At 35.9% G+C, this 14757-nt stretch overlaps 1 protein-coding gene across 3 annotated transcripts in view; it reads left to right on the plus strand.

Moving 5' to 3' along the window:
- TBCK (TBC1 domain containing kinase) overlaps nt 1-14757 on the plus strand; it is a 205372-nt gene that overhangs the window by 77503 nt on the left and 113112 nt on the right. For all 3 annotated transcript variants that reach the window (XM_005681337.3, XM_005681336.3, XM_018049238.1), the window contains 6 exons: nt 41-139; nt 1822-1884; nt 3776-3902; nt 5111-5161; nt 6332-6415; nt 8840-8925. In XM_005681337.3, coding sequence (XP_005681394.1) covers nt 41-139; nt 1822-1884; nt 3776-3902; nt 5111-5161; nt 6332-6415; nt 8840-8925 — 510 coding nt within the window. The remainder of the gene's footprint in view (nt 1-40; nt 140-1821; nt 1885-3775; nt 3903-5110; nt 5162-6331; nt 6416-8839; nt 8926-14757) is intronic.

The raw sequence follows: 14757 nt of genomic DNA on the forward strand, positions 1-14757 counted from the left end.
TTCGAGGTATTTTTCATATCTTTTTTTTTTTAATCTGTAGGCTTATCCATATAAAAAAAATCAAATCTGGAAAGAAGCAAGAGTCGACATTCCTCCTCTTATGAGAGGTTTAACCTGGGCTGCTCTTCTGGGAGTTGAGGTAAAAGAGAAAAGAGAAGGTTGGAAGCTGATTAATAGTACTAGGAAAAAAGAATGACAGTGCCTTCTGAATGTGTACTTTTCAAGTTTTTAGAAAATTATGTAGTAAAATATGAGCATTAAGAATCTTTGGCAACTTTAAGTGAAAAGAATAGAGGAATAGACTAGATAGAGTAGAAAAATATAATTGAAAGGGTTTTTATCCTAATACTGTATTTAATGAACTCAAATTACCTTGATTATTAATTTTAAAATCAGAATATTTTAAGAATATGTATGCATCATTTTATAATTCTATAGTCCTGCATATAAAGTATGTTCCTCTAGGAATAAGTTTGCCTATTTATAAATAATTCTAAGTTTGGAGAAGTCTTCCACTCTAATTTGAACCTTGTCAGAAATCATTAACAAAATTTAGCGCCTTTGACACATCTGTCTTGTCAGAAGCACACTGCTAAGAGAAGTAGAAACTTTATCTTGTACAATACCCTATCTGTGGCAGTGAGGAAAGGAAAGGTGTCACAAAATTATCAGGGTGACTTGCAGTGCTAATAGAGACCAGCAGTCATAATAATGAGCCAAATACTACCAGATTGTTCCCTTTTCTGTCAATTTCCTTGACATCTTACCTTCATCTGTTCTATTATAGATATCTTACAGATGTCCATCATCTATTTTTTACGTGTGAATTTTCTCAAATATTTTTAATCCTTTTCACTCTCTATTGAAAGATTTCCTTTCTTCATTTTTTTATTCCTTTGGTGAGAATCTCTGAACATTTTTGAGTTTGGTTGCTTCTTTTATAAGAATGTCTAATGTTCTATTCCATACATCAGTAGTTAGAATTATAATACTTTAAGCATATAAAATAACTTTAAGCATACAATGTTCAAAAGTTCAAAAGGACTCCAAGGTCTAAGTCTTTCATTAAATAGATGTGCCAGAGAAGTTGATGCAGCACATAAAGTCAAAATTTGAACCCCAAATTCCTGGCTCTTTCTCTACCATTAAGGTACCAGACCAATAAGAATTGTTCTGTGCTATAGAACATGACCAAAATTTTAAGTGGTTTATTCAATTGTTCTTTCTATGATGGTGTAACTGAAAAATGTAAATGATTCCTCTAGTCTCTTAATGATCTTATAACTACATGATATCCCACTCTAATTCATCCCAAAGTTCTGCTTCCTTGTGCTGAACTACCATTCCTGAAAACAGTTTCATTTTTATTTTTGCTTTCATTACCAACTTTTAACAGGAATATTTCTTGTGGGATGAACCCCACCACCCTTCCCCTGAATTAAAAAAAATTTTCTCCTTGAAGTTTGCTATGCATGAGATACAGTGAATAAAGAACAGGAAAGCTGCATTTTGTGTCATTGTGGAGGCTGGGAGATTAGCTCAGCATACTCATTAGCCATATGACTCATTCATCATGTATGTCTTACAGTATATATGATTCAAACATCTGCCTCAGCAAAATGGTAAATTGTTTCAGACTTTTATCACAAACTGTCAAAATGTAGAAAAGTTTTCTAAGGTTATACGTTGAGCTTGAGTGTGCATGTCTATAATTGAGTGTGCTTTCAAAGACAGATGTTTTTAAGTAGATTTTGCCTAAATTTATAATTTATTAAGGGTATAAAGAAGTAATTTATCTTCTCTTTTTTTTTTTTTATGCAGGGGGCTATTCATGCCAAGTATGATGCAATTGATAAAGACACTCCAATTCCTACAGATAGACAGGTATGATATAGATTATCTTAAACAACCTAGATAAGTTTGCCAAATCTTTCAATTTTAGAGAGGCATGAGGAATTTTCTTCCTTTCATCCCGAATGCTCAGCAGCCATTATATGCATATGATATTAGAGAAGCATGAGTCTTACCTCTGTCCATAGTTCATCAGGCACTCTGTCCATCAGATCTAGTCCCTTAAATCTATTTCTCACTTCCACTGTATAATCATAAGGGATTTGATTTAGGTCATACCTGAATGGTCTAGTGGTTTTCCCTACTTTCTTTAAGTCTTAATTTAGCAATAAGGAGATGTTCAAGCTGGTTTTAGAAAAGGCAGAGGAACCAGAGATCAAATTGCCAATATCCGCTGGATCATCAAAAAAGCAAGAGAGTTCCAGAAAAACATCTATTTCTGTCTTATTGACTATGCCAAAGTCTTTGACTGTGTGGATCATAATAAACTGTGGAAAATTCTGAAAGAGATGGGAAGACCAGATCTCCTGACCTGCCTCTTGAGAAACCTATATGCAGGTCAGGAAGCAACAGTTAGAACTGGACATGGAACAACAGACTGGCTCCAAATAAGAAAAGGAATACGTCAAGGCTGTATATTGTCACCCTGCTTATTTAACTTAACTTCTATGCAGAGTACATCATGAGAAACACTGGGCTGGAAGAAGCACAAGCTGGAGTCAAGATTGCCGGGAGAAGTATCAATAACCTCAGATATGCAGATGACACCACCCTTATGGCAGAAAGTGAAGAGGAACTAAAAAGCTTCTTAATGAAAGTGAAAGTGGAGAGTGAAAAAGTTGGCTTAAAGCTCAACATTCAGAAAACGAAGATCATGGCATCTGGTCCCATCACTTCATGGCAAATAGATGAGGAAACAATGGAAACAGTGTCAGAGTTTATTTTGGGGGGCTCCAAAATCACTGCAGATGGTGACTGCAGCCATGAAATTAAGGGACACTTACTCCTTGGAAGAAAAGTTATGATCAACCTAGAAAGCATATTCAAAAGCAGAGACATTACTTTGCCAACAAAGGTCCATCTAGTCAAGGCTATGGTCTTTCCAGTGGTCATGTATGGATGTGAGAGTTAGACTGTGAAGAAGGCTAAGCGCCAAAGAATTGATGCTTTTGAACTGTGGTGTTGGAGAAAACTCTTGAGAGTCCCTTAGACTGTAAGGAGATCCAACTAGTCCATTCTAAAGGAGATCAGTCCTGGGTGTTCATTGGAGGGACTGATGCTAAAGCTGAAGCTCCAATACTTTGGCCACCTCATGCGAAGGGTTGACTCATTGGAAAAGACCCTGATACTGGGAGAGATTGGGGACAGGAGAAGAAGGGGACAACAGAGGATGAGATGGCTGGATGGCATCACCGACTCGATGGACGTGAGTTTGAGTGAACTCTGGGAGATGGTGATGGACAGGGAGGTCTGGCGTGCTGCAGTTCACAAAGAGTTGGACGTGACTGATCGACTGAACTGAACTGAACTGAAGTCTTACCTCTCTCAGATATAGTCTAAAAACTCATTAGTGAGTCAGAACTTTTTCTTTAAAGCATTTAAGCCAAGTAACTTTTCCTAGTATGTACCTTTTTTTTCTGAAGAATTTGTGCTTTATTTAGACCAGATTGTAAAGTAAGATTTTTTGAAAACTAAATTAGTACATCCTTTTTCAAAAGAAATGACCTGCTTTTCTTATTTAAGTATACTTAAAACTTTTTAGTGTTCCTGGAGGATTAGTATAAAGTTCAAACACTTCAAAACACCAGTATTATGTAGGCGGCCTATTCTTGAATTCATAATACAATTTCTCCTCTTCCTTCTCTTGGGATTTATTGGTGATCTGTCTATTATAGTTCTACCGTATTGTTTTGCTGTTTTGCAGATTGAAGTGGATATTCCTCGTTGTCATCAATATGATGAGCTGTTATCCTCACCAGAAGGTCATGCAAAATTTCGGCGTGTCTTAAAAGCCTGGGTCGTGTCCCATCCTGATCTTGTGTATTGGCAAGGTAACTTTTTCCCCCAATTACTAAGACTTTTTGAAGTGTTAGGAACATGTTGCATGACTGATAATTTTTAAAATCAAAACAAACTATCAAATTATCTTCGGCTTTAAGAAAGTCAATACTAAGCTATGCTCCATTTTTTGAGATGTTTATATGAGAACTTTTTTTTAAAACTGTCTAAATGTCTAGTGAATATCATTTAAATGCATGACATTTAATGAGACAACTTGTCATCATGTTGATTAGCAAAGTAGTAAGAATATTTCATACTAGTGCAATCTTTGTGAATACATTTTTAATCCTTGATGCAAATAATAAAATAATTTTGTACTGTAAATAATTTGGGGATGGTTTATATTCTTGACATTTAATGATTTACAGCTTTTGCTTAACAGATTAGGATATTATTAGGTTATTAGGAATAGGGGAATATATATCAGCCTGAAGTTATCATTTTTTCTCTTTTTAAAAAATATCTATAATGCTCCATCTCCTTGATTTTTACCTTTTCTCATTACTCTTTTAGCTGTCATTGATAAATTCATGAGTGAGAAATCCATTCCACCTAGTGTTATTTTTTAATTTGTTGTTATGAATAGTAATCTTTATATTTCAATTCTATGTCTATTTCTGGCCAAACTTGAAAATAAAGCTATTGTTTTTTTCTAGCTCTATTCATTTTAGCATTCCATGTCTCCCTAACAGTTATAGATAAATTTATATACATTCTTTTAGCATGACAATGTGTGAATAGCATTATTATCAATAAAAGAAATATCATGTATATATTTTACTTCACAGTTTTTTAAAGAATTTTTTTTTCATCTAATAAACATGTAAGAAGAGAAACATGTAAGAAAAATTTTCATCTCCTTGACAAGGAAACCTCTTTGGAGTTAAGTGATTACCAAGATCACACAGACAGGGACTGTATTCAACCCTTCTATCATTTGTACATTTTTCTGTTACTATGTTTCTCTCTTCAATGTATATAACCTTAATAATAATAATGGTTGATTTATATTGGATATTTACTATATGCTAGTTACCATCAGTTACTCCTCACAATAATCCATAACATATTTCTGAATGGATCATATGTATGTATCTGAATCTATATGAAAGTAATGCAGAGATCTGAATAAGGTATGTATGTACAATTCTGCTGGATTATGTTTATTTTAATTTTTTCCCCAATCTCTCTCCATCAGGTCTTGACTCACTTTGTGCTCCATTTCTATATTTAAATTTCAATAATGAAGGTAAGCCTATTTATCATTTAAATAATTATTGTGTTTATTGTTCTAAAATATTTTATTCAAACATGAAAGCTTGCTGTCTTCCTAGTAGAGCCTGTAAATTTCTGTGAAATAATCTGTTGTGACTCATTTTAGAGGATGTGAAGGATTAATTTATTTCTGGAGGTTTTTAGCTGTAGCTAGAGATTTAGAGCAGAGAAGGCAATGGCAACCCACTCCAGTACTCTTGCCTGGAAAAATCCCATGGACGGAGGAGCCTGGTAGGCTGCGGTCCATGGGGTCACAAAGAGTCCGACAAGACTGAGTGACTTCACTTTCACTTTTCACTTTCATGCATTGGAGAAGGAAATGGCAACCCACTCCAGTGTTGTTGCCTGGAGAATCCCAGGGACGGGGGAGCCTGGTGGGCTGCCATCTATGGGGTCGCACAGAGTCGGACACGACTGAAGCGACTTAGCAGCAGCAGCAGCAGCAGCAGAGATTTAGAGAGAACCTGGTGGATTATTCTAAATGCATTCATCTACTTCGGTGACCATTTTTATGAAACTTTGGAGGACATAATCCCAGAGAACTAAAACTTCACTATTTGAATGCTTTTTAAAAATGCCTGTTCTCTAGTATTACTTTTTAATCTAGACAAGAGGCCTTGCTGTGTTTAGTTAAGCATAGTTCATTATGATACATATTGATTTAAGAATGGCATCTATATTTGATCTATATTTGAAAGAACAATTATTACTAGTGTTTTTAAATCCAATGTTCTCAGACTCTTTGCATCAGTAAAAATTATGGATATTTTAGTTTATGTAGCACAATAATGATTATTATGTTTAGGGATTTTAAAATGCATAAAGTTCTGATAATAAAGATTTTTATTTTATAGGATAACAATTTCTGCAGTACATATATATATATATTTTTTTTTGGTGGTGGTGGTTTTTTCTTTTTGCTGCTGCTATAGTAGTTTGAAATTGAAAAGTTACTGGAGTGGTTATCTCTCGTTGTGCACAATATTTTCTGTAGGGTTTTTCCCCATATAATTTTGTGCTTCCATCAGTTGCTAAGTAATTCTTGTTTAAAAATAGATTCAAGGAATGCGTGCTGAGTGAGTGAATGACTGCTGATCTTTTACCTCATTAACCAATTTGTTATATTTGCCATACTCTTTTTTAGCTCTGGCTTATGCCTGTATGTCTGCTTTTATCCCCAAATACCTGTACAATTTCTTCTTGAAAGACAACTCACATGTAATACAAGGTAAGGAAATGTTTCTTTGCCTTTTTATAGGGAAAGTTATTATATCAAAAGTGATCAAAACTCACTTAAGTCTATGGTTTTGACCCAACAAAATATGGTGACAGTTTATCACTAAAACACATGAAGAAATAATTAAGTTTAATATTTTCTCCAAGTCCACAAAAAATTATGGTGTTTTCTAATAATTGTTTAATATCTAATCTGAGTTTGGTTCAAATTCAGGTATGCCAGTTTAAGAAAATAAAAGTCCAGCTGTTTGTCTCTGTCACAATTAACATTGATTACAAAAAGCTTTGCCATGGAGCAAGCCTACTAGGAATTAATAAAAATGTAATGTGACTAATAATAAAATTTTCAAAGTATGTAATAAAAAAGCTATGCTGTAGGAGAGGAATAAGAATTTTAATATGATCTTATTAGAAGGGAGAAAGAGTATTCATTTTATATCTCATTGCAAAAATTTTTTCAAATACAAAGCTTCATTAAAACAGAAAATTTATATGAGACATGATTGTGTGGAAAAGAACACCATTAAACCTCACTCGAAATTTAAGTGGAAATTTCATAAATATCTTGATTTTTTTTTTTTGACATTTACCCCAGATGGTGCAGTGTTAAATAATCTGTCTGCCATTGCAGGAATATCAGGAGACATTCCTTAGGTCAGGAAGATCCCATGGAGTAGGAAATGGCAATCTACTACAGTATTCTTGCCTGGAAAATTCCATGGACAAAGGAGCCTTACAGGCTGCAGTTCGTGGGGTCACAAAGATTCAGATCCAACTGAGTGACTGAACACACACATGTACACCTACATAGGTCACCTATCAGAAAATACTATTTTGGGAGATATTTTATCTCTTGATGGGAATTTTCATTATTATAAACCAAAATTAGAGTGTTTTATGAACATTTAAAAGATTCAGTAGTAAATCCATGGAATCTATTGTTTTAATTTTATTACTAGTTTGTTTTTCAGTAGCTTCTCTTAAATTCTCTTAGTTTACAAATCAAAAGACATATGCATTTCAATTTGTTTCGTTTGTCCTAAGGAACCATTAAATGCATTTTTTAAATAACTTGAAATTTGACATAGCACAAATATGACAGTGCTGGTATCATCAGTTCTGCCATATCTTTTCCTTTAAAGAAATTTTTCTGAATATAACAAGCATACTGTATCTCATTCTAAAGCCTATCCTGAGCAACTAAAATTTATGCCAGCCTTATAGTGTATTTTACATATATGAAATAATATATGGTATATAATATGCAAAATAATTATATCTACCTATTTTTGTGTGTATTATATATATACGTTTGTGTGTATGTGTGTGTGTTTGTTTTTTTTTTTTTTGGACATGAACTTGAGCAAACTCCGGGAGATGGTGAGGGACAGGGAAACCTAGCATGCTATAGTTCACGGGGTCATGAAGAGTTGGACACAACTTGGTGACTGAACAACAGCAACATATGTGCAGTTATAATACATATATAAATCCAGCCGTCAGTGTTTGGTTGAACACCAGGAAAATGTTTTCATGATGGGTTAGGTTTCTTCAGTAGATTCTTAATTAGCCATGTAATTCACCATAGTAATTATCTTCTATCAGGCTCAAGTAAGAAAGACATTTGATAAACTGGAGCATAGCTGTGGAGAATTGCCTGAGGAGTGACTTTCTGGTTTAAAATGAAGTGTGCGTGCATACTTGGTCGCTTCTGTCGTGTCTGACTCTCTGAGACCGTATGGTCCATGGCCTGCCAGGCTCCCCTGTCCATGGGATTCTCCAGGAAAAAATACTAGAGTGGGTTGTCATTCTTGATTGTTGATGTAGCATACCTCTGGCTTCTAGGTAAGTTGGGACGATAAACATACCATCTGTAACTGGAAAGAGAAAAAATGAAGTTAGAAGTTAAATCCAGAAGTTCCCCTTTGGGGTCTGTCCTGCATCTTCACTTTACTGAAACAAATTTCTATATCTGTATATGTAAATAAATTTGAGGTATAATTATTCTATATGTGACAGTGTTATTCCTTATTTAAGTATCTATTTACAGTTTCTGAAAAAGTGATAAATGTGAAACAGGTTTAATATCACTAGAGAAAATAATTTGTTGAATGTAATAGGGAAAAAGCCATTCGTTATTTGAATAATTTGTGATTCAGGAAATGAACTGACAGCTCTAAAGGTAGAAAATAAGTTGTGATATAGCTTTTAACAAAAAGCTTTTCTTGTTTAATAATTAGCCATAAGTGATTGAAGTAGTAACAAAACAGAAAATTATTTAATAAAATGTGTTTTCTTCGTGGAGAGACTAAATCTAATTCAAAGTGTAAATAAAACTAATTTATGTGGATTTCATGTCTTTATTTGATGTACTATGTGAAAACAATGATTGTTTTAAACTTTATTGTCATTTCAGAGTATCTGACTGTGTTCTCTCAGATGATTGCATTTCATGATCCAGAGCTAAGCAATCATCTCAATGAGATTGGATTTATTCCAGATGTAAGTACCTGGTGCATTAATAGAAATGATGTAAAAAAAAAAAAAAGCAGCAATTTGCAAGACAACAGAATAAAACTGTTTTTAAAGTTTTGCTGTCAGAAGAAGTCCATCTATCTAAACAAGTTTCTGCTACTAACTATAGACTTGTATGATAAAGTTTATATGGCTATGTTCCATGTCTTCACTTAGTAAAGGGAAGTATCTTGTTTTTCTTGATACTATCAAATTAGTTTGAAAAACCTGTTAGTGGAGTGTTGTATTAAATTGTGCTGTCAGCAGTTTTCACTTGGATTTTATGATATTTAGGCTTGTTTTTGAAGAAGTAGGAAATTGGAACTTAGTGAATTGTTAAGTATTAATAGCTGCTTCTGTGTTTTGCTTGAGATATTGCTTGGAAGCTTTGCCAGATTTGGGCTTACTTCATTAGCTTCTCAGGTTCCTTATCAAACCAAAAGTCAGAGCTGACTCTTGTTAGTCAGAGTGTAGCTTAGCCTATTACTCACATGTAGCTTGTGGCATGGAGTCAAACCTCTTTTAAAAGACAGAGTACAATGTCATAGGTTTTTGTAAAACTAAAAAGAAAAAAAATCCTTTTTGAGTTAGGAATCTTATTATTCCATCTTAACCTTCTTTGTTTACTGATCATACTGAAATGGGGAACTGAGTTCTGTCCACAGAGTCGAAAAATACCTTTCCTTTTAAGGCTTATATCCACAAAACAGTATGTTTATGGTAAGATTAAAAGTGAAAAATGTTTATATTAACACTAAAAATGCAGTTAAAGTGTTAACACTTAAACAGTATAAATTCTTGCAGGGTGATTTGAAGTTTAAAACTACTTTCATAAACATTTCATTTGATACTCAAGTCAAATATGTAAGGTGTATGAAGAAAGTAATTTCATCATTTAATAGATAAGAAATTTAGTGTTTGAGAAGGTAATAAAACTAAATCTCAGGACATAAAATTTTAGCATATCATTGACAACCCTCTGTCTGGTTCATCTTTCAAGGGGGGGAACAAAGACAAAACATATGTGTACTAATTCTAGTTCATTGCTCTGTGTGTTGTGCTGTAACTCTGTGGTGTGATCATCAGGCCTAAAGTAACCATCCCTACTATCCAGTGGAATTTGCTTCTAGGCCTGTGGAAAAATACCTTTTAGTGGAGTACATGGCTTATTCAGTGAGAGCTCCAAACTATATACACATATTATAAAACAAACAAAATAAGATCAAACCCTACAATTATGTATGGAGATGAAAAATTATTTAAAAATTAACCAATATAGATATATATTATCATATTAAGTATTTATTTTTATATAACTCTACCTTTCTTGCTTCTTCACATTATAAATGTGATATATATTACAAGACAGTTCAGTTCAGTTCAGTTGCTCAGTCGTGTCCGACTCTTTGCGACCCCATGAATCGCAGCACACCAGGCCTCCCTGTCCATCACCAACTCCCAGAGTTCACTAAAACTCACATCCATTGAGTCGGTCATGCCATCCAGCCATCTCATCCTCTGTCGCTCCTTCTCCTCCTGCCCCCAATCCCTCCCAGCATCAGGGTCTTTTCCAATGAGTCAACTCTTCGCGTGAGGTGGCCAAAGTATTGGAGCTTCAGCTTTAGCATCAGTCCCTTCAGTGAACACCCAGGACTGATCTCCTTTAGAATGGACTGGTTGGATCTCCTTGCAGTCTCTCAAAAGTCTTCTCCAACACCACAGTTCAGAAACATCAATTCTTCTGCACTCAGCTTTCTTCACAGTCCAACTCTCGCATCCATTCATGACCACTGGAAAAACCATAGCAATACTAGATTAAATCTTATGGCTGGAATTGAAGAAATTACAGAGGAACTGATTGCCTAATTAGTAGTGGTGTTAGATTTCTGAGGGAAAAATACTAAGCTGTAGACATAAAAAAAGGGATTTCTTTTCAAAAAAATGCCCTTGAAAGCACCACTGACCACTTGTGATAAAAACAGAAAACTATATTAATTTAGTTATACAGGTGGCACTAGTGGTAAAGAACCCACCTGCCAGTGCAGGAGATGTAAGAGACATCGGTTGATCCCTGATTTGGGAAGATCCCCTGGAGGAGGGAATGGCCTGGGAAATCCCATGGACAGAGGAGCCTGGCAAGCTACAGCCCATGCGGCCACAAAGTGTCGAACACAACTGAGCAATATACAAAAATATGTATGAAATTATAAAGAGAGTCTTATAAAATCCTTAGATATATTCTTGAACATAGATAGAATTTAAAAATCACGTATGGAAAATAGTTTACCTTAGTTAATCAGAATAATTAAACTCTGAAAGAATGTGGTATATGAGAAGAGGCAAGCAAAAAACAGTATTATTAAAAATAATAATAATTTAAACACAATTTAACTGCTTACTGTGCACCAATTACTGCTCTAACCCTCTTTTAGCATGCATCTGATCTTCACAAGTTTGAAATCTAATTAAACAATGACTATTAAATATATATGCATAATATTGATTTGGGAAAGGCTAATAGCATGGCGGAAATAAAAGTCTAGATATACATAAAAGGTAAGAGTCATTAGGATTTCAACTTAAAAGTTTTCTAATGATTTTGCATCATTTGAGGGGAAATTAAATGTGCTGTTTATATATATATAGAAATCAGGTCAGGGATCCTTTCAGATCTTGGATTTGATTTTACCCTACTTAAATCTAATAAATGAGCCTCTTACTGTTTCATGGATACTGGTAGAAAATCCAAGACTCCTTTGTCAGTGATAAAGGGCATTCTCACTCACAGCACAACAAGCTATGTGAGCAATGGCATATTTCTCTTGATTTCCCTGGGGTCCCCTGGTAGCTCAGTGGTAAAAAATCTGCCTACAATGCAGGAGCCTCTGGAGACTTCTGTGGGTTCCATCCCTGGGTCTGGAAGATCCCCTGGAGAAGGGCATGGCAACCCACTCCAGTATTCTTGCCTGGAGATTGCCAGGGACAGAGGAGCCTGGGGGGCTAAAATTCCACTGCCTTGCAGAGTTGGACAGGATTGGAACGAGTTAGCACACAAGCATGCACTTGATTTCCCTGATTGCCAAGTCCCATAGAGATAACCCAGAAGATCCAGATGCTTCCTCCAGATGCTGTGGATTGCACCACAGAGGGGAATCTTCATTATTTAATAATTCAGTGATTTGTATCAGTTCAGTTCAGTTTAGTCGCTCAGTTGTGTCCAGCTCTTTGCGACCCCCATGGACTGTAGCATGCTAGGCTTCCCTGACCAACTCCCGGAGCTTGCTCAGACTCATGTCAATTGCGTCGGTGATGCCATCCAACCATCTCATCCTCAGTCATCCCCTTCACCTCCTGCCTTCAGTCTTTTCCAGCATCAGGGTCTTTTCCAATGAGTCAGTTCTTCACGTCAGGTGGCGAATGTTTTGGAGCTTCAGCATCAGTCCTTCCAATGAATATTTAGAACTGATCTCCTTCAGGATTGACTGACTTGGTCTCCTTGCAGTTCAAGGGACTCTCGAGAGTCTTCTCCAACAACACAGTTCAAAAGCATTAATTCTTTGGTGCTCAGCTTTCTTCATTGTCCAACTCTCACATCCATACATAACTACTGTAAAAACCATAGCTTTGACTAGACGGACCTTTGTTGGCAAAGTAATGTCCCTGCCTTCTAATAATGCTGTCTAGATTTCTTATAGCTTTTCTTCCAAGGAGCGAGCATCTTTTAATTTCATGGCTGCAGTCACCATTTGCAGTGATTTTGGAGCCTAAGAAAATGAAGTCTGTCCCTGTTTCCTTTGTTTCCCCATCTATTTGCCATGAAGTAATGCGACCAGATGCCATGATCTTTGTTTTTTGAATGTTGAGTTTTAGACCAGTTTTTTCAATCTCCTTTTTGACTTTCATCAACAGGCTCTTTAGCTCCTCTTTGCTTTCTGCCATATGGGTAGTGTCATCTGCATATCTGAGGTTATTGATATTTCTCCCAGCAATCTTGATTCCAGTTTGTGCTTCATCCAGCCCAGCATTTCTCATGATGTACTCTACATATAAGTTAAATAAGCAGGGTAACAATATACAGTAATGACATACTTCTTTCCCAATTGGAACCAGTCCGTTCTTCCATGTCCAGTTCTAACTCTTGCTTCTTAACCTGCATACAGACTTCTCATGAGGCAGGTCAGGTGGTCTGGTGTTCCTATCTCTTGAAGAATTTTCCACGGTTTATTGTTATCTACAGTCAAAGACTTTAGCATAGTCAATAAAGCAGATGTCTTTCTGGAACTCTCTTGCTCTTTCTGTGATCCTGCAGATGTTGGCAATTTGATCTCTGGTTCCTCTTCCTTTTCTAAATCCAGCTTGAACATCTGGAAGTTCGTGGTTCATGTATTGTTGAAGCCTGGCGTGGAGAATTTTGAGCAATACTTCGCTAGCATGTGAGATGGGTGCAATTGTGCAGTAGTTTGAACATTCTTTGGCATTACCTTTCTTTGGGACTGGAATGAAAACTGACCTTTTCTAGTCCTGTGCTCACTGATTAGTTTTCCAAATTTGCTGGCATATTGAGTGTAGCACTTTCAAAGCATCATCTTTTAGGATTTGAAATAGCTCAACTGGAATTCCATCACCTCCACTAGCTTTGTTCATAGTGATGCTCTCTAACATCCACTTGACTTCACATTCCAGGATGTCTGGCTCTAGGTGAGTGATTATACCATCATGGTTATCTGGTCATTAATATATTCTTTGTATAGTTCTGTGTATTCCTGCCACCTCTTCTTAATATTTTCTGCTTCTGTTAGGTCCATACCATTTCTGTCCTTTATTGTGCCCATCTTTGCCTGAAATATTCCCCTGATATCTCTAATTTTCTTGACAATATCTCTAGTCTTTCCCGTTCTATTGTTTTCTGCTGTTTCTTTGCATTGATCACTGAGGAAGACCTTCTTATCTCTCCTTGCTGTTCTTTGGAACTCTCATTCATGTATCTTTCCTTTTCTCCTTTGCCTTTAGCTTCTCTTCTTTTCTCTGCTAAGGCCTTGTCAGACAATCATTTTGCCTATTGCATTTTTTTTTCTTGGGGATGGTTTTGATCACTGCCTCTTGTACAGTGTCACGAACCTCTATCCATAGTTCTTCAGGCACTCTGTCTATCAGATCTAATCCCTTGAATCTATTTGTCACTTCGAATTACATGGACTGTAGAGTCCATGGGGTCACAAAGAGTCGGACACGACTGAGTGACTTTCACTTCACTTCAGAACTGTGTAATTGTAAGGAATTTGATTTAGGTCATACCTGAATGACCTAGTGGTTTTCCCTACTTTCTTCAGTTTAAGTCTGAGCTTGGCAATAAGGAGTTCATGATAAGAGCCACAATCAGCTCCCAGTCTTGTTTTTGCTTACTGTATACAGTTTCTCCATCTTCGGCTGCAAAGAATATAATCAGTCTGATTTTGGTATTGACCATCTGGTGATGTCCATGTGTAGAGTCATCTCTCGTGTTGTTGGAAGAGGGTGTTTGCTATGAACAGTGCATTCTCTTGGCAAAACTCTATTAGCCTTTGCCCTGCTTCATTTTGTACTCCAAGGCCAAGCTTGCCTGTTACTCCAGGTATCTCTTGACTTCCTACTTTTCCATTCTCATCCCTATGATGAAAAGACATCCTTTTTTGGTGTTAGTTCTAGGAAGTCTTGTAGGTCTTCATAGAACCATTCAAATTCAATTTCTTCAGCATTAGTGGTTGGAGCATAGACTTGGATTACTCTGGTACTGAATGGTTTGCCCTCGAAACAAACAGAGATCATTCTGTCATTTTTGAG

The sequence above is a fragment of the Capra hircus genome, chromosome 6 (assembly GCF_001704415.2).
Source record: "Capra hircus breed San Clemente chromosome 6, ASM170441v1, whole genome shotgun sequence".
NCBI lineage: Eukaryota > Metazoa > Chordata > Mammalia > Artiodactyla > Bovidae > Capra > Capra hircus.